The sequence below is a fragment of the Pteronotus mesoamericanus genome, unplaced genomic scaffold, assembly GCF_021234165.1.
Source record: "Pteronotus mesoamericanus isolate MK-2021 breed Mesoamerican mustached bat unplaced genomic scaffold, CSHL_Meso_final scaffold_651, whole genome shotgun sequence".
In the NCBI taxonomy this organism is placed as follows: domain Eukaryota; kingdom Metazoa; phylum Chordata; class Mammalia; order Chiroptera; family Mormoopidae; genus Pteronotus; species Pteronotus mesoamericanus.
In genome coordinates, this window is record NW_026555325.1 from 13215659 (window position 1) to 13233528 (window position 17870).

Consider the following 17870-nt stretch of genomic DNA (forward strand, 5'->3'; position numbering starts at 1 on the left):
GGGGCCATGGGCCATGTCCAGAGGCATAATAGGAGGGAAGGAAGCTACACTTAACAAAAGTGTGTGTGTGCGTGTGCATGCACATGTGTGCACGTATGTGTGCACGTATGCCTGTGAAGGAGCCAAAGGAAAAAGTGAAATGTGTAAAAAAGATGAGGTTATTGATAGAGTGAGAGTTATGAGCACAGGTGGATGTGTTAGGCTGAGTAAGGGGAAGGGACATATTTTCCCAGAGGGAAGTGGAGAAGTCAAAAGGGAGACATTTGCAGGGAAATGGCAACAGAAGAAAGAGAAGCATCTGACAACCATGATCTCAGTTAACATGGAGGCTCCGTCCTCAATGCAGATGGAAGAGAATGGGGAGCCTGTGGAGACTAGAGAAGACGCAGGCAGCTGGGAGGAACTTGCCGGGGATGAGTAAAAACTGCCGAGCAGCAGCGCGAGGGTCCAGCTGAGGGTCCTGGGTTTGCCGTGGCCCCTGACAGCATGGTTCTAGTGAGCTTGGAAGCTGGGACATAAAAATGAAGAAAAGGGCATAAAGGACGATGAGAGATTTCAAGGCCTTAAAGGCAGAGGTCAGGCAGGTAGGTAGGAGCCACAGTCATCAAACTGGAATTGGCTGTAGGACCTGGACGCGGGTGCAAGAGAGAGGCCAGAGCAGAGGGGATGGAGAGGGAGACCAGCAGTTATGACAGGAGCCGAAAAGGCTCAGTTCGAGGGGGGAGTGGTTGGAAGGAGGGCAAAGAGCTTGAGATGAGACTTCCCCCAATTTCATGATATCAAACTCTTGGAGGGACTGGTAGTTCTCCAGATGTGGTCACCCGGTCAGCAGCTTTAGCAGCACCTGGGAACTTGCTGGGTATGCAGATTCTCAGACCCCGCCAAGATCCACTGGATCAGAGACTGGGGGTGGGCCCAGCAACCTGAGTTCTACCGAATCCTCCTCCTCGTGACATCTGAGGACCGTGGTTTAGACTGAAGAGACACCGGTGTGAGATGCGCAAAAGGATAACTGATCTCTTCTGTAATCAGATGAAGACGAAGCAAGCATGCTGTTCGATTTTTGTGGTTGCATGTATATTTTGTAACCTGTCTGGCTGCTCAGCTTGGCACTATCTGGAGGGCCCTGTTTTTGCCAATCTCCAGTTCTGATACATTTAAAAGTTTACCCAGCACAGCACTTGGATGCTGTGACTAGTTTGAGAGGAATCCATTAGGAATTTAATGGAAGCGGAAGCTGAAGGGACGAACAGGGGTCACTGAGACCTCCCAGTGAGCAGACACTTGCCCACGGCTCGGTGACTTACCTCAGTTGTGATGTTTGAAATCCACTTTAGGGCTTGGGTTTATATTTTCATATTGGTTCTTCTTAATGAGTTTTGAGACACTTCCTTTTGAAAAGAAAAGTCTCTGTTTATCTCCCTGCAAAGGAGAGGTATATGCCACAAAGAGAACTAAGCTGTATCTTTCAAAAGAAGATTTAAAGGTTTTATTTCAGTCTTTTAAAAAAATAACAATTCTAACACTTTTGACACCAAAGAGGGAACTTATTTAGGAAGTTTGTTGAGTCTAAGCTTTTAGAGCCTCTGTTTATTTTTGTTTTCAGAATAACCTTTAGAAGAATTGGGAATTTTTTAAAAAAGAAGCTTTAGAACGTATCATCCACACTAGGCTGGGGTGGAGGGTGGGCGGAGTGAAGGCTTGTCTCGCTGACCCCTTGGTGTTGGCGCAGAGTGTAGAGCTGGACAGCGATGATGGAGGGGGCAGTGCCGCCCAGAAGCAGAAAATTTCCTTCCTGGAGAATAACCTGGAGCAGCTCACCAAGGTTCACAAACAGGTAGGAGAGCCGTGCGGCTTCCTCAGCTTCTCTGCCTCTCCTGGAAAGCAGCTCCGTAAGATTTGACCACGGTGCAGGCAGGAGGCTCTGATAATTGAAGGACGTTAGTGCCAGTATGGTCCTCGAAATCGTTTTGTCCTCCGTGACTCCCTTATGTATAAAATACTTGATTTTATCAAAGCCAAGGTCAGGAATTGAATTTGAGCTCTGTGGGGTTTGGAGAGTGGGATGTTCGTTCTGCCTTTTCCTCCCACCTCCAGTACAAACCTTAGTCCCCAACTAGCACTGGTGTCTCCCATGATGCCTCTGAGGCTCCTCTGCGGACTCCAAGGCTCCCAGAAGGCAGAGTGGACGCCGCCGAGCTGGTCCAGGCCCCTTGCTTTTGGAGATGAGGAAACAGACTGGGTGGGAGAGCTGGGAGCAGGACTGGTCCGTCTCTGCTCCATTGCTCTGTTTCTGGGCACCCTTGCAGGTTCTTGTGATGCCCTAGAGTCTGTCTAGAGTCACGGAGAGCAGTAATCACGTCCAAACCAATGGTGATTTAGGCAGGTTATGTGTCTCCTTTCTGTGTAAATGCTGGAATATTCATGACTGCGTTCTCTAAATTCTAAACATTTGGGATATGATAGAAACAGTCCATCTTTATGGGCCACACGGCCAAGGGGATGTCATTTCTCTTTGACTTAAGTCCTCTTCAGCCTTATAATAGTGGCTTTTTTCCCTAGAGAGAACACCACACATTCAGCATAGTTGAAGTCATTCAAACAAATCATAGATGAGAAGTATAAAAGTAAAAATTGACAGGAAAGAGAGCTCTGACATTTATTAATTATTTTATTTTTGAATTCAATGAAGGTTTTCTAAAAACCTACCCTGCCAGGTGCTAGAACTCATGCTGGGGATAAACAGGTGACAAATGAACACTGGTGTAAACCCAGCAACAGTGAAACCTTCATATGGAACATTCTGATTTTCAAAACTTGTTTTTATCCACTTGGAGTCCCACGTTGATCCTGTTATGTCCCTTTGCATAGATGAGGAACCCTAGCGGTCAGATGACTTACACCAAGTCAGTCGGCCAGGAAGTGAGAGCCCACTCCTGACTCAGGGCGAGCCTGTTGCTTCTTAGTTGAAGACCTCAAGTAACGAGAGAATGAGCAGTACCCTGAGGTCCCTGGTGCCTCTGATATGCTGCAGAGCGTGGTCCCAACCACACGCTGCTGTAGACAGTGGGTCCCTCATGGAAGGAGGCCCTCCAACAGCTCTAGAACACGTCTTCCGCTGTGGGCCGTGGCTTTACATTTCTTAGCTTTCACATGCTCAAGTCAGAGTCCTGCTTTCTCATACTACTTCCCCCTCCCACTCAAACAAGAGAGGAAGTAAACCCTGCCCAAGTCTGAAAGCTTCCTGTGGCTGGAAATGGCCTTTAATTTGATCTTATACCCCTCCTCCCTTCCTCTCACCTGGGAACCATGTATTTAGTAAATTGGAGTCCCAGAGAATGGGATTTTTATATTCCTTTGTTCTTCCTGGAGTTTGTGGTCATATGGACTTTCCACCCGGCAGGGTAGTCAGTCAGTTGCAGAGTCTGCTTCCAGCTGCTTTCCTGTCACAGCCTTTGTCCCCCGAGGTGGGTCTGCCCCTCCTGCCGCCCTTCTGCGCCCCTGCTAACTCCCCCCATCCCCCTCCGCCCCAGCTGGTCCGGGACAACGCAGACCTGCGCTGTGAGCTTCCCAAGCTGGAGAAGCGGCTGCGCGCCACGGCCGAGCGCGTCAAGGCCCTGGAGAGCGCCCTGAAGGAGGCCAAGGAGAACGCCATGCGGGACCGCAAGCGCTACCAGCAGGAGGTGGATCGCATCAAGGAGGCCGTGCGAGCCAAAAACATGGCCCGGAGGGCCCACTCGGCCCAGATTGGTACGTGCCCTCTTGCCTGTCATATGCCCCGTTCTCCTGGGCCCTTGATAGAAGGCCAGGACTCCCGCCGCCAGCAGCACTGATGCTCTGAGGCGACCCGGGAGGTTGCTCTGGAACACCTGAGAGGCTGCGGTCAGGCTTGCAGGACCTGGGCGGCCCCGCCTCCGCACCCTGCGCCCATCCAGGGAGAGTGGAGCCATCGGGCACCCGCCTCCTTCCACTGAGAGATTCCAGAGTGCACTGTGGTCTGAAAGCTGCTGAGCTGAGCAGAGAGGCCGGCTGCCCAGGCTGTAGGTGAGGTGTTTAGCCGTGAGCAGAGATACATTGTCAGACATACCCGGGTATACTGCTGTTTCTCAGCAATGCCTAAGGCCCCTTCTACCCCGCGCTGGCTGGGCCAACTGTGAAGGAGCATACGTAGCCAGAAGCTTGGGGGAAAGCTGCTTGCAAGTGCAAGTTTGGAAATGTCCTGGCTCCCAGGCTGCCATCAAGGAGTGGGCGTGGTTCTAACCTGGGGAGTGGCCTGAGTGTCCAGCCCCTTCAAGACCTGGTCTGGGGCTTTGCCCAAGCTGGAATGCCATGTAGCTGCTAAGTCATAGTTCCCAGGACAGAGCCATAGGAATAAAAGGGATTTAGGGATGTTCCCTAGAGGGCTTTTTAAAGAACTGAAACATTTCCAATAACATGTAATATTATTGCCCATCAGATAGTAACTTTGCAGATGTTTTGTTAACCGGCAACTTCATCTTTCTAGTTTTAAGATTATACTTTAGATTAGTAGTTCATCAGATTTTTTTCACCCTTTGCTTTTATTGGATTTCATACCCTTTGAAAACCTAGTGGAAACTATGGACCCTCTCCCCAGAAAAATGCACCGCAGGCAGATTTCTACATCCTATTTCAGGGACTACGCGGTGCTCTTGGAACCCATGAGGGCCTATGGATCGGCCTCAGACTAAAACTGCAGGTCCTTTGTTTCTAATTTTCCTCAATCTGAATTAAATTGAAATTGATATGTTAGTTCTGTCTGTCTCCTAAACCTCGGGTGCCCCATTTGGCTAACTGTGCTAATAGGAGGGCAGACTTGCTCTCAGAAACTCTGGTGTTCGTGAACTGCAATGTTGATAAGAATTATGCCTCTTGGTTGTCACATGTGGCCTGAAAGTATCAGGGTGTGGCTGTGTAAGCCCTTTCTGAATGTCTCTTCTCTCCTTTCTCTTGGTTGGATACAGCCAAGCCCATCCGCCCGGGACACTACCCAGCATCATCTCCCACGGCCGTTCACGCCATCCGCGGGGGAGGAGGCAGCTCATCGAACGCCACTCATTACCAGAAATAAATAAGTGAGTCCATGGTGTTGGGTGGGTTCTGTCTGGGGCAGATCCCTGCCCCTGCCTGGCTCCCACCTACCTGTGTTTGGACCTGCAACAGACCGGAGACAGCTCTGCTCCACCACTGCCCTGGGGTTCAAGTATCAGGGACCTGGCCTAAGCTTAGTGCAAGCCTAGAGCCCCGGGGTCTTCTAGCTGGGGCCACCTGGCGCCAGGATCCCTCCAGGGATAGATAAGGGTGTGGCGAATGACTCACCTGAGCTTTCTTTTGTCTGTGAGATTCTTCTCTGTATCTGGCATCCAAAAAGGCATTACCTGTTTGTCAACTGCTTTTACTCAGAACAGACAGACATGGGTGGTTAAGTCTCAGGAACTAAATATAAAGAAAGAGCCAGATAATAAAAACTCATATTTCTATAATTACTGTCTGAACTCAACAAATGGAGCTTTTAAGAATTATGCTAATTTGTATCTAGGTGGATCCAGACCAGTTTTTTTTCTTTGAGATAAGTGGGCTGTAAACTTCTCTTTCCACAATCCACATGCCCAATATTTTACAGCAAAAGGAGGGGGGTGAGGGTTAATATACTCTGAAAGAGAGAAGGAAAGAGCACAAGCCATTCCTTTTGTACTTGAGATAGAGAAAAGAGGTTACTGGCTAGTAGAGTGGACAGTAACTAGGTGGCCAGAAAACTGTTTAGAAAAACTCTGACCTTGAACCACTGACCTGTGGGTGGAGGGGGTGGCTCCGAATGTTGTCCTTGAACCCGAAGCCCTCACTAAGGAAGCTAGCTTTCAAGATGGGCAAGTTGACACAGGGAAGCCTCAATGACCAAGGGCAACTCAAGAGCAGTGGTTCCTCATCCAGCCCTTTCTGCACCAGGGTGAGGAAGGTGAACGGAAGGGGCCTGGAGCTCCTCGCTCAGGGGAGGCAAACAGCATTGCTTAGGCTCAAACTGAAGCTTCCAGGGTGGAAGCTTGGTGGCTGCACCCAGGCACCATTCAAGGAGCAGGGCAGGACAGGAACAAGGGGGAAGGCCAAGGCAGCTTGTGCGCAGGCAGCTGTTCAGCACCATCTGCTATTTCCTAGAAGGGTGGATGGGAAATGATCTTGGCAGTGAGCCACCCTATTCAGGTCTGATCTTTACTTCTAATCAGAAATGAAATAAAATTGGGTGTTATAAAATTGATCTTGACTGCCATGTGACCGGTATAGGGGTTGACACTCAAATGGAACTGTAAGATCCAGTTGGGCAGCTTAGAACAAAAAAGCCTGAAGCATTGGTTCTGGAAAAGCTTAAAGCTTTGGTGGGTGTTGGCATCATCTGGCACCCAGCGACCCATGCCCATTCAAGCAGCATGGGACCTGGACCTTGGTATTATTACCAAGTACCCCAGCTGATTTTGCTTGCCACCAAAATTTGAGAACTACTACCCTAAAGTAACTAAAACTTTTACAGGATGAAAGTTTCTTTCTCTGCCACATAAAGAAAATTCAAGGTGGTCTGTCACAACAGGAAGCTAGCCTCTTAAACACTCAGCAGGTACCTTCGTTTCTCAAGGTCATTCCCAAGGCCACCAGAATGACTTCTACAATTTACATTCCAAGTGTAGAAAGCAGAGAGGAAGCAGAGATGAGTCAAAGCGGCTTTACCACTGAATCTGCTTTTTTAATGCAGTCTTCCCAGAAGTCCCATGCAATCCTGATGCCCCCATCCATCTGGTAGAACTGTGGCACCTGGCCATGTCTAGCTGCAAGGGAAGCCGGAAAAGGCTCTCTCAGCTGTGTGCATCACTGCCCAAGATAAGGGTAGTGTTACTTTGCTGAGGATGGGGACGTGGATGCTGGGGTGGGTAACCAGCACTCTGTATTTGTGAAACACCTAACATGCAGCAGAGCCATGCTAGATGCAGCACCTGCATTTCCCCAGTTCAGGTAAGCATGCAGAGAGGTGTCTGTGCTTGGCTGTCAGCAAGCTCTTACTATATCTATATACTGGCCCAGGGACTCTGGGTCAAGAGACTGTGCAGTAGATAGTCTCTTTACTAATGCTCTCCCATGAAGGTCTGCCAGACCCGCATTTTACGTAAGGTACGTACAACCAAATGTTGACCATTCACCACCTGGGTATCCTCTTCTTACTCGAAAGATTGAAAATCAGTAGGTCTGGTGAGACTTTCAAGATTTTCATAGTATAGAACTACCGTCACTCACCATGGTGATTTGTTTCTTTACTCAAAGTGTGATGAGCGGTTTTAATTATTTTATCTGAAATTGGAACCGTTGGTGCTTTTCTCACAATGTCATAAATAGGCCCCGTTTCCCGTTGCCAGGATGGCGGTAGGTTGAGGGGTCTGGCTTTGGACACGGGACCTGGTCAGTGTCAGACCTGCCACTTTCTTCAAGTTATTTCACCTCAGAGTTGGTTTCCTCTTCTGTGAAACGGGGAGTCCTTTCCCTGGGGCATTGGCATTGCTCTGAGGACAAAATGAGGTCATTCTTATAAGCTGCTCGGTATGTTATCAAGTGCTCAATCAAAACGCTGGCTTCTAGTATAGATGAGCACTGCAGTACTAGGTAGTACATAGTAGGGAGCTGGTAAATACCAGTTTATGATCTCCCTGATTTCACCTAGTTGTTACAAAATGTCTTTTAGTCTCGCTGCTGCAGCAGGTTATAATCACTGAGTGTGGAAGGCCCATGTCTGAGTATCCTGTTTGTTGCTATGAACAGATAGATAAAAGGGGTTGTAATGATACTATCATTTACCTAAAAGTTATGAACAAGAACATAGGCTATTTTTAAGGGAAAAGCATGGACTATTTTTAAGAAAAACCTGGGCATTTGTCAGTGGATGTTAAAAAAATGAATAGTATCCAGTGGAGTGGAGAATTAGAATTGGCAATGAGGAGATGCTAAATTATTTTTAAAAAAATAATTGGAACTAAGGAATTGTTTAGGTGAGGTCAAAACCATTGAGATGGCCTTTCCAGACCTTTGGGATTCTCATCCTGAAATGTGTCTGCCCTGGGTGGAAGTGATTCCAACTACTTGCTCTTCCCAGCCCTTCTGCTGGAGCCAGAGCAGCGCAGTCATACTTGGATGGCATCTGGGTCTGTGGGAATCCTTCTACTTCATTTCAGGGTTCAGGGAATATAATTGCAATGAATATTTAGGTTTATTCCCAAGCTTTCAAAGGAACTGAAGGGGCAGAAATCAAGATATAGAAATGAAAAGGATCCAGGGTAATGTTGGCCTTTATCTAATCACATTTAAATCCAGGGGCCTGTCTCATGGGGAGGGGGGCCTTCTCTTTCAGGTCCTGAAGCTGCACATGGGCATCGTATGCAGCAGGCTAAGGACGGGGCTGTGCGGTTGGCCAGATGTGGGTTCCAGCCCTGGCCTTGGCTTTACTCCCATGTGATGCTGGGCCAGATGCTTGATTTCCTTCAGCCTCAGTTTCCTCATCCACAAAATGGGATCGGGCATGGGGAGCCTGCTCTGCACTTGGTTTAACAGTGAGGGAGACCAAGAAGGCCCTGTTCTTGTATAATTAGGTGCTTGTTTGGGGAGACACAGCCAAAAAACAAGGTAACTTCACATAGTGGCAAGCACTCTGAAGAAAATAAGAACAGGTTAATAGAATAGAGATGGATGATGCTTATTTAGAAAGAGGGGCTGACCTTTGAGCTGAGGCCTGAATGACGAAAAGCGCCAGCCCCTGGTGGCCTGGGGCAGAGTGGCACAGGCACTCGTGGAAGGGGCAACGGCTGGGGCACACTTGGGGAGCCACGGAAGGCTGGTGGGGCTAAAGCGCAGCGAACAGTGGGGACTCTCTCAGTTCGGGCTGTTGAGGAGGGAGGCGGGGGCTGGATAAATGAGGCGTTCGGGGCCCCGGTAAGCAGCTGAGAGTGCAGTCTAAGTGTGCGGGGCTTCTGGGGGGCTGTGGTGTGGAAGTGGTGGGACCCGGTTCATGATTGGAAGGGGCCACCAGGGGCTGGGCTTTGGAGAAAGGACGGGGTGGGGCGAGAGTAAAAGCCAGGGCTGCCCTCGGGTGCTATTGCTGGTGTCCACTTGGAAGGGAACAGCACTGCGCAGAGGTGGCGGCAGCAGGCGGTCAGCCAGCCTGTGCATGGGAGCCGAGGGTGGAGGGGAGAAGGGGAGGTATGGGTGGGCCTCAAAGGTGGTTCTTAGATTTGGGCTCTAGCAACAGCTAAATATTGTTACCTTCAGAATGACTGGGAAAATTGGGTGATAAGCTGGTTTTATGGAAAAACTGAGTTTGGCTTTCCTCATCCTGATTATGGGATGCCCCTTGGACATCCAACCTAGCTCTCTGTGTGAGGGGACGTGTGGAGTGGGCTGTCGGAGTGATGAGTGTGCAGCTCGGGAAAGGCAGGGTTGAGGTCGTAGGGAGGTAGACAGGCCCTGGGACCCGTCAGGAAAAGGAAGTGGCACCAGCAAAGGCGTCTGAGGAGAATGTGAGGTTTGGGAGGCAAAGTGGACACCTGGTTCCTAGAAAAAGGTGGTCGGCTGTGTGAAAGGCTGCTCAGAGCTGGAGGACGATGACAACACAGGCTGATGGCTGGCGAAGGCAGAGGATGAAGGCGACTGAGCAGCTGCGGGCGGGGGGGCGGGCATGGGAGGCAGGCCCAGTTAGCTTGGACCAGAGAGGGCGGGGGTGAGGACGTAGGGTTAGCAAGTGCACCAGCTTCAGGTTTTATTTGAATGGGCAGAGAAGTGGAGGGATGTGGGGCTAAGGTGGGGTTTGCATTTCTTTTTGAAGGTGGGAGCTATTACAGTCTATTCGTATTTGGGTGGTAATGATCCACCGGAGGTGGGGCGTGGGTAATGCAGGGAAATTACAGGCACAGGGTATTGGCTACTGAGAGTCTTGGGATCCAGAGGGGAGATGACCCTGCACCCAAGGCGCTGGGAAGGCAGAGTAGGGGGGTACAGAGGGTACAGATGCTGGGTGGGGTGCATGGGAAGGTAAAAGGGGTCTCATCTTAGTGCTTGTTTACTCTTGCAGGTAAGAAGCCAGGATATCAGCTGAGAAGGGAAGTGGGAAAACAGGTTTGGGGGCTGGAGAAGAGAGGTGTGAAATGGGCCTCTCAGGCACTGTTTGAGGCCCTGCATGTAATGTAGACACCATTTAAATCCTTGTCTGCCTCCCTCCCTCGTTCCCAGGGCCCTGGAGTTCCTCTTTCTTTCCAGGCCCTGCGTTAGCCCGCCGATGGGCCCTTGTTCAAATATGTCCACCAGATGGCGCCAGGGGGGCATTGCTGAAAGCTGTTTTCTGAAAGGCTTTGAGGCAGAATGGTCTTTTGGTTTTGCTATATTTAGACTGTTATTTCTCAAACTTGAATAGTAAATAGAGTAATCTTAAAGCAGTAAAAATTCCCACACAGGCCCAGAGTTTAAGTTATTTCTGAATGATAGTTAAGCATTTGCAAAGTTAAAACAGTATACACTCCCTATACTTAAGAGATCTTACACATCTATCAAGTCAAAACAAATTTAGAAGTTAGTTTAAAATGAAACCACAAACCAAAAATCTAAATCACCAACCCTAATATAATTTGATGAAAGATGATCTTTCGCTGAACATAAAGAGCTAGGTGCCGTGTGCGTGACTACGGTGGAGGGCGGCTCGCCTCAGCTGCTTCTGCGTGTCATGGCATGACCCAAACCTTTCACCCCTTCCTCTGTGAAAAACCACTGCAGAATCAGAGCGTGCCTTCCAGTCATTCTGCCTTCCCATGGCTGGGGCACAGCATTTTCTGACCGAGCCTAGCTCTTTACCCTTGAGGTGAAGTGACTCAAGTCGTGAGGAGCAGTGCCAGCCTGGTCGCAGCAGAAGGCGAGGGGGGCGGGCACTGCGCAGGGAAGCTCGGTTACAAGGCAGCCAGATCAGTGTGTGCACATATTAATGCTTTGGGTTTTCGTGGTAAGAAAAGCATAAAATTGAAAATATTGTGAAATGAACCAAAGACCCTGGATGCCTCTTACGGTGCTGATGTAGATGAAGAGTCTGGTATTTTGAGGACTGCACTTTTATTAAAAACCATATATATTAAGTCTAGAGACCATATCCTATTTAATAAAGTTTTGATAAACTTTTATCAAAGTTTATTTGGTAAAATCACAGTGCTGGAGTCAGAAGGGACTCGTTAGGGCTTTTATAAGGACATTTGAAGAAGCAATTTGTGTTCGTACACTGTGCATTTCCTCATGTTTTGAGGCGTGAAGAAGACAGCCGGGGAAAAGGACGTCTGCGGCTTGTAGCAGGGCGCCCAGGGCAGCGTAACTGCCAGAGCCGTCGGCAGGGCCTGGCTGGTCCGCGCGGAGCCTGGGTTGCTGACCCGTGTGCCCTTTGCAGAGTCAGGGACAGTCACTGCAGCATGACTATGTCTCCCCCAGGTCTCGCTGCTTCAGGACCTTTATTCTGAATATATTTGTTAATTTCTTAAATGATGAGATGAAAGCAGACACGTAACAAAGGAACAAAGGTCTGTGGGCTTTCACCACCACGTCCTTTTGCTGCCCTAACAGTCAGCTCTGACCAGTGGCCTAAAGTCTTGGACCCTATGTCCCCTGTGTGCACAGGGCCGTCAGCCTGCTGCACGTGGCCCAGACATTGGCAAGGACAGATGTCTTTCTATTATAAGTCTTGTCAGAGTAAGCTACACCTGAAGAGGGAAACTCCGTGTCTGCATTAAAGATGGGAAACTCAGTGTTTTCTGGCCTGGCACTTATACCTCAGATTTCCTAGGCTCTGAATGCCCTTGGCCATTTCCCCACACTCACTACCCTCAACAGAAGCCCTAAACTTTAGATCCATTTAGGCTGCTGGCCCTACTTCTTTGAGGATGTTCCAACTTCTCTGAATCCCAACTCTGCCCCAGGCACGTGGGGTTCTCAGTCTAAGCCCCTGACTACTACTAAGACAAGGCCCTTCCTATTTGGTCCTTGGTGTATCCTTAGGGTCAGGCCGAGCCTCCCAAGCTGGCACTTACTCATTTGCTTTTCTGACTCATTTTGTCTTTTTGTGTTACTCTTTTCTCTGTTCTAGATACCTGGATCCGACCTATCTTGTATTATTGTTAGAGTTTACCGTCATCTTTCTCTTGGTTTTGAAATTCCAATCATATCACAAATAAAAAATATTCCTTCCTTCTTTCCTCCCTCCCTCCCTCCCTCCCTTTCTTCCTTCCTTCCTTCCTTCCTTCCTTCCTTCCTCCCTTCCTCCCTCCCTCCCTCCCTTCCTTCCTTCCTTCCTTCCTTCCTTCCTTCCTTCCTTCCTTCCTTCCTTCCTTCCTTCCTTCCTTCCTTCCTTCCTTCCTTCCTTCCTTCCTTCCTTCCTTCCTTCCTTCCTTCCTTCCCTCCCTCCCTCCCTCACAAGGGTTTCAGCCCACAGCAGAAATGGGTTCCCTCACTCATGCAAGGTAGGCAGCAAATTGCTTTCAGATTTAACCTTTCAAAGTAGAGAAGCCAAGAAGCCTCATTGAAGCATGTCACATGGTATCCTTAAGTCATACACATAACCTGCATCTAAACCACCAGGCCGTTCAACTTGCTGCTGCGACAGCCCTAACAATTAAAAGGTTGAGTCACAAGAACGTGCTTACAGGGGCTGCTCGTTGCTGCAGGCAGGGTTGCTGGGTGATTGTGGGCTCAGGATCTGGAGCTGCACTGCCTGGGGTTGGATCCTGGCTTGGCCTCGTACTGAGCAAGTTAGTTCACCTCTGTGTTCCTCAGTATCCTCTGTGAAGTGTGGCCGCTGACAGTACCTGCGCCGGAGGCTGTGAGGATAAACGTGTGAACGTGCGCCGCGGAGCGGCGCTCGGCGTTCACCCGGTCGTCACTGTCCGGTCCGGTCTCGTTCTGCACGCAGCCGCCCGGCGAGCAGCCTGAGCCCGCAAGCTCACTCGGCTTGTTGAGGGCAGATCCTGGACTAAGACCTCTGATCTGCTGTGTGACAGCTTTCAAGGTTCCTGGCCTGAGGGCGCTTTATATTCTTAAAAAGTATCAATGATATCAAAGAGCTTTTATGCTTCCCTATCTATTGATATGTTATACATTGGAAATTGAAACAAAAAACGTAAGCTATTACTACTGTTAACATAAATGCCATTTTTAATGAAAAATAATTATTTTACAAAAGAAAAAACTCAGCAGAATGGCATTGTCTTACATTTTTACAAATCTCTTTACGCTGTGACTTAAGAAATGACAGCTGGAGTCCCAGGTCTGCTTCTGCATTCTCTCTGTTGCAAGGTGTTGTTTTAGTTGAATTATATGAAGAAAGCCCAGCCTTGTCCTTCCAGACCCGATTCTTGGCCATTTAGCAACTAAGAAAACGGTGGCACAGAGAAGTTCTGATCCTAGTGCCGTCACCGCAGACGCGCTCTGGGAACTGAATGAGATAACATCAAGGACAAGTGAAAAGTCCTAGAAGAGCCCCTGGCACCAGTTAGGCCGTCGCAAGTATGAGGCCGTGTTGTGGTGGCTGTGGGAAAAGGCCTAGGAAGGCTAGACAAGGCAGGGCGTGGGGCCGAGGACCCCAGCCGCTGCCGGTGGGCGCTGCTGCGGTGTCCCGCCTTGAACCCAGCAGGTGGGCTGGGGAGGAACCGCGGAGGACCTGGCAGAGGGGGCTGCTCTCCTTGAATTCTTCTCAGTGTCGCGTTCCTCAGAGTTGCAAATTCCGAGCCACTGTTCCTCCTCAGCAGATTGCACTAATACTCCTGTGAGATAAATCCACATCTATTCAGCAGTGATACATGAAGTACAGTTGGTAATTCTTACAATGTGGGGACTGAATTGTAGAAAGGCAAAAGAAAAGATAAAACTATGTGCTGTTTGGATTAAGTGCAGATCCACTGAAAGCAACTGCAAAAGCCAAAGTTGGGGGGGGGTGTCTCTAAATACTTCTTGCAAAACCCTTATATAATTAGCTTCTTTTTCCAGCCTCCTCCACTCCTTTTAAAGGAAGGTGATTTTACTTCTAAGTCCGGTCATGCAGTGCCATTCTGAATCACCATCTCTAGTTTGGCAGAGACCCAGGGACAGTCCAGTCAGGTCACTTGGTCCAGAACCCTGCTTTCAGGTGGGTGAGTGACAATTCGGAACCATCCCAGAGGGTCACCAGAACTGGGTTTTTTGGTTTTTTGGGTTTTTTTTTAATCTGCGCCTCAGGACATTTTTTCATGGCTTTTAGAGGGAGAGGACGGGAGAAAGTGAAGTATACATTTGCTGCCTCCCGTATGTGCTTGGACTGGGCCCAGGGATCAAACCCACAGTCCAGGTATGTGCCCTGACTGGGAATCTAACTCGTAACCTTTCTGTTTTGGGGGGCAACGCTCCAACCAAGTGAGCCTCCTAGCCAGGGAAACAGCAGTGGGTTTGAAATGTCCTCAGGATTCTCCAGCCTGTCCTGGAGGCCAGTCTGTGTGATCAGAACAATAAGAAACAGTTTTTCCTGAGACTAACCCATTTACCTTTGTAAGTTATAGGCCTTTTCTCTCCCAATCTTATCTGAGGAGATGAGCATTCAGATAGTCGGGAGATGAATGGCAGTGTCTAGTTAAGTATGTTTTTCCTGGGCCTGCTGGAAAGACTGCTTTGGCAGACAGTGCATAAAGATCTTTAACTCAGAATGAAGAAGAACAACCTCTCTTTAATGGAGGACCTTTCAGTGGTGGAGTTCCTGTATTTTTCCTTTCGGCAACCTGTCACAATCTCAGCTCTCCTCTTCCCGCCTCCTTAAGGGGACTGAACTGAGCAGGTGGAGCCTCCTCCGTGGCCCCATTCCTTCCAAACTCTTAGCCAAAACGTGCTGGATCTTGCACATGGCGCGGAGTGGGGGATTCGGATGAAAGGCCTTCCAGTGGGAATCCTGTCACTTCCTGGTCTGCTGGAGTTATCGGGGCCGCCCCGCTGAGTCTGTGTGTCTAATGTTCGGCCCTGTCAACATGGCTTGGCTGCAGTCCTTGGGTTAAGCCCCAATCCTGGAACGGACGGTGTGTGCTCAGCACTTCCCCGCCCCCGACACACAGGAAGACCGTCTCGCCCGACCAGGGGGACCCTCAGGGGCTCTGAGAGAGTGTGCTCAGAGAAGTGAACCTGCAAGGCAAGGGAAATGGGGGTTGCGTTCCTGGGCCTGTTGGTTTGCATCTCAAAATGGATGTAAATGACAACTGTGGCCATGCTGTAGAAGTTTTTCATTTTTGGTCCTAGCCACGAGCACAGAATCTCACCAGAAAGTCCAAACATTAAAGATGTTCTTCCCCAGAAAAGACCTGTCTCTCTGACTCCTAAATGTTGTGAATGTTACCCTATTTGGTTATTTAAACTACTTTTAATTGAGCTGCTTTATAATTGTGAGCAATTACACTGTTGGAGCAAGAGACAGTGGCTAATAGATAAGCTCCCCCAATATAATTTGTGTCAGGAAGGAGGTGATAGTCTTAAAAAGTAACAACAAACTCATCTCTCTTTTTTTCTATTCAACTTTGTTCTATATTTCTATTCTTTTTTTACCCACTATGTTCTTATCTGCTTTTATAATCCCTTTCCATGCTCTGATTTTTCTGAATAATTTATATTCTGCTTATTTATACAAAATATGTAAGGTTCCTTATACTCATGAATCAGATTGAAGAGGAAAAGACTAGAGAAGAGAGCATTATATAGCAGGAATCTGAGATATTTACCACAGCTAAGCACTAAATTTGGTAAGAAGCCTTCTAGAGGCAAAAAACAAGAAGCAGTGTCTGTCAGGTTATAGACTTCTTTTTATAATCCTTTTTTTCCATTCTTCATAATTTTCATTTTCTTTTACATTTGCTTATCTTAAGAGCAGTGGGTTTTTTCTTAGCGTCCGTCATATTTCCTTGCCGGGCACTTCCCATAGGCTTCTCAGGGATGAGGCTCTGCCCACCCCCTTCCTGTCCTGCCCACCCCACAGCCACCCTGAACTCAGCACAGCATGCATAGGCAAGAAGAGAGTTCGAGGGCTTCCCGCTGGTGTGAGGAAGTAGAGCCTTTCAGTTTCTTCTTGAAAGCCGAGTTCACTGGACTTGATCTAAGGGGCTGGCCTCTGCGTCAGGACTGGTCCAGGCTCTCATCCTGGAGACTTGATGAGCACCTGGTGGGAAGTGGAGTGAAATCAAGGCGGGGGCGCGCTCCCCTGGGCAACTTCATGACCTCGTGCAGGCAAAACCTGCCTGTCAGGATGGGGAGCCTCTTTCTTGGAGAGAGAGCCTGTGTTAGGGGCTGGGTCTGACCTGCTTTGGTCTCCCAAGTGCTGGCAATTGAGACATGGTCTTCCAGTTCCCCCTAGGAATGAGAAAATGCATCCCGTTTCTCTGAATATCTACAGTTTCAATAGATAGTGACTTTTTGTTTCATCCTCACCTGAGGATGTGTTTATTGATTTTAGAGAGAGAGGAAGGGGAGACAGAAAGGGAGGGAGAGAGGGAGAGAACAAGACAGACGTCAATGTGAGAGAGAAACATTGATCGGCTGTCTCCCATTACCACTGAACCCACAGCTTTTTAGTGTATGGGATGATGCTCCACCCAACTGAGCCACCCAACCAGGGCAATAGATAGTGACTTTTGGAAGAGACTATAGTTAGGGCTAAACACTTAAAGTGAAAGCGGTAAGTAGGAGGCTGTACTGTCCAATCCACTGGCCACATGTCATTACTGAGAAATTTGGTCAAGACAAAACTGAGATGTGCTGAAAGGGTAAAATACACACCAGATGGCAGACACTGGAAAAAGGACTGCGAACTATCGCAGTAGTAATATTATAATGTAAAACATCTCAACATGTAATGCTGATCACGTATTGAAATGAAATACAGGGTAGGGCAAAAGTAGGTGTACAGTTGGGAGTATGTGAAATAGTTTATTCTTGTATTATTGTTCATTAATTATGTATTATTTTCCACATGAAGAACTGTAAGCCTACTTTTGCCTTACCCTGTCCATTCTTAAAATTAATTTTGCCTGGTTTTTTTTTTTTTTACTTTTTAAGATAGCCACTTAAAAATTTAAAATTATGTGGCTCGCATGGTATTTCTATTGCATATCTCTGGTCTAAATGTCTAGAATTAAAAAAAGAAATTGTGAGGAGTGAATTTCCACTGTTTCCTAACACCTGTATTCTCTCTTTGGTTCTCTTTCAACAGATATGACTCTCCACGTAGCATGTCAAGGACTAAGTTAATCGCCAGTTCCTTTTTTTCTCCTACACAATTTCCACTTTCTTTTACACTCGCTTACCCAGCCATCTGCAGTACGCCACTTTCAGGTATTTGAGCTATGTAGAATTTCTGTGTGTACAGATGTGTGCTCGGACTTCTCTCTTCCTGAGAAATCTGAAGGGGAGGATCATAGAAGACCCACTTGCTCCCGGGAACCACCTCTGCGGCCGGGGCCTCGGGGCCTCGGGCGGCCTCCAGGCCGTCCTGGAGCCTCCTTTCTCACACGCCCTCCTGTGCCGTTCCCAGGGGGGAACAACCAAGTGCCGCGGGGGCAGACGATGACACTCTGCCACAACTGTCTGGTTTCCTGTAAAATAAACACTTTATATTTTTAGGGAACAAAAAAAGTGCTGCTACGGGGTTCAAAATTTTCATTCTGAACACTTTTCCAAAACAACTCCAAGGAAGCATTTTGAATACCCTGGTCACATCTTCGGATCTGTAAAATACACCTTTTAGTATGGCACCCGTTAAAATGCAAAGCAAACTTCTTCAAGGCAGAAAAACAATCTGA

At 48.4% G+C, this 17870-nt stretch overlaps 1 protein-coding gene across 1 annotated transcript in view; it reads left to right on the plus strand.

Annotated features, from left to right (window-relative positions):
• The window catches only part of KIF5C (kinesin family member 5C), a 145378-nt gene extending 127850 nt beyond the window's left edge, over nt 1–17528 (plus strand). Inside the window, exons 23-26 of the mRNA XM_054562730.1 lie at nt 1733–1837; nt 3534–3750; nt 4983–5093; nt 17282–17528. Of these exons, the coding sequence (XP_054418705.1) occupies nt 1733–1837; nt 3534–3750; nt 4983–5089 (429 nt within the window). The 3' untranslated portion in view covers nt 5090–5093; nt 17282–17528. The remainder of the gene's footprint in view (nt 1–1732; nt 1838–3533; nt 3751–4982; nt 5094–17281) is intronic.
• Nucleotides 17529–17870: the final 342 nt, after the last annotated feature.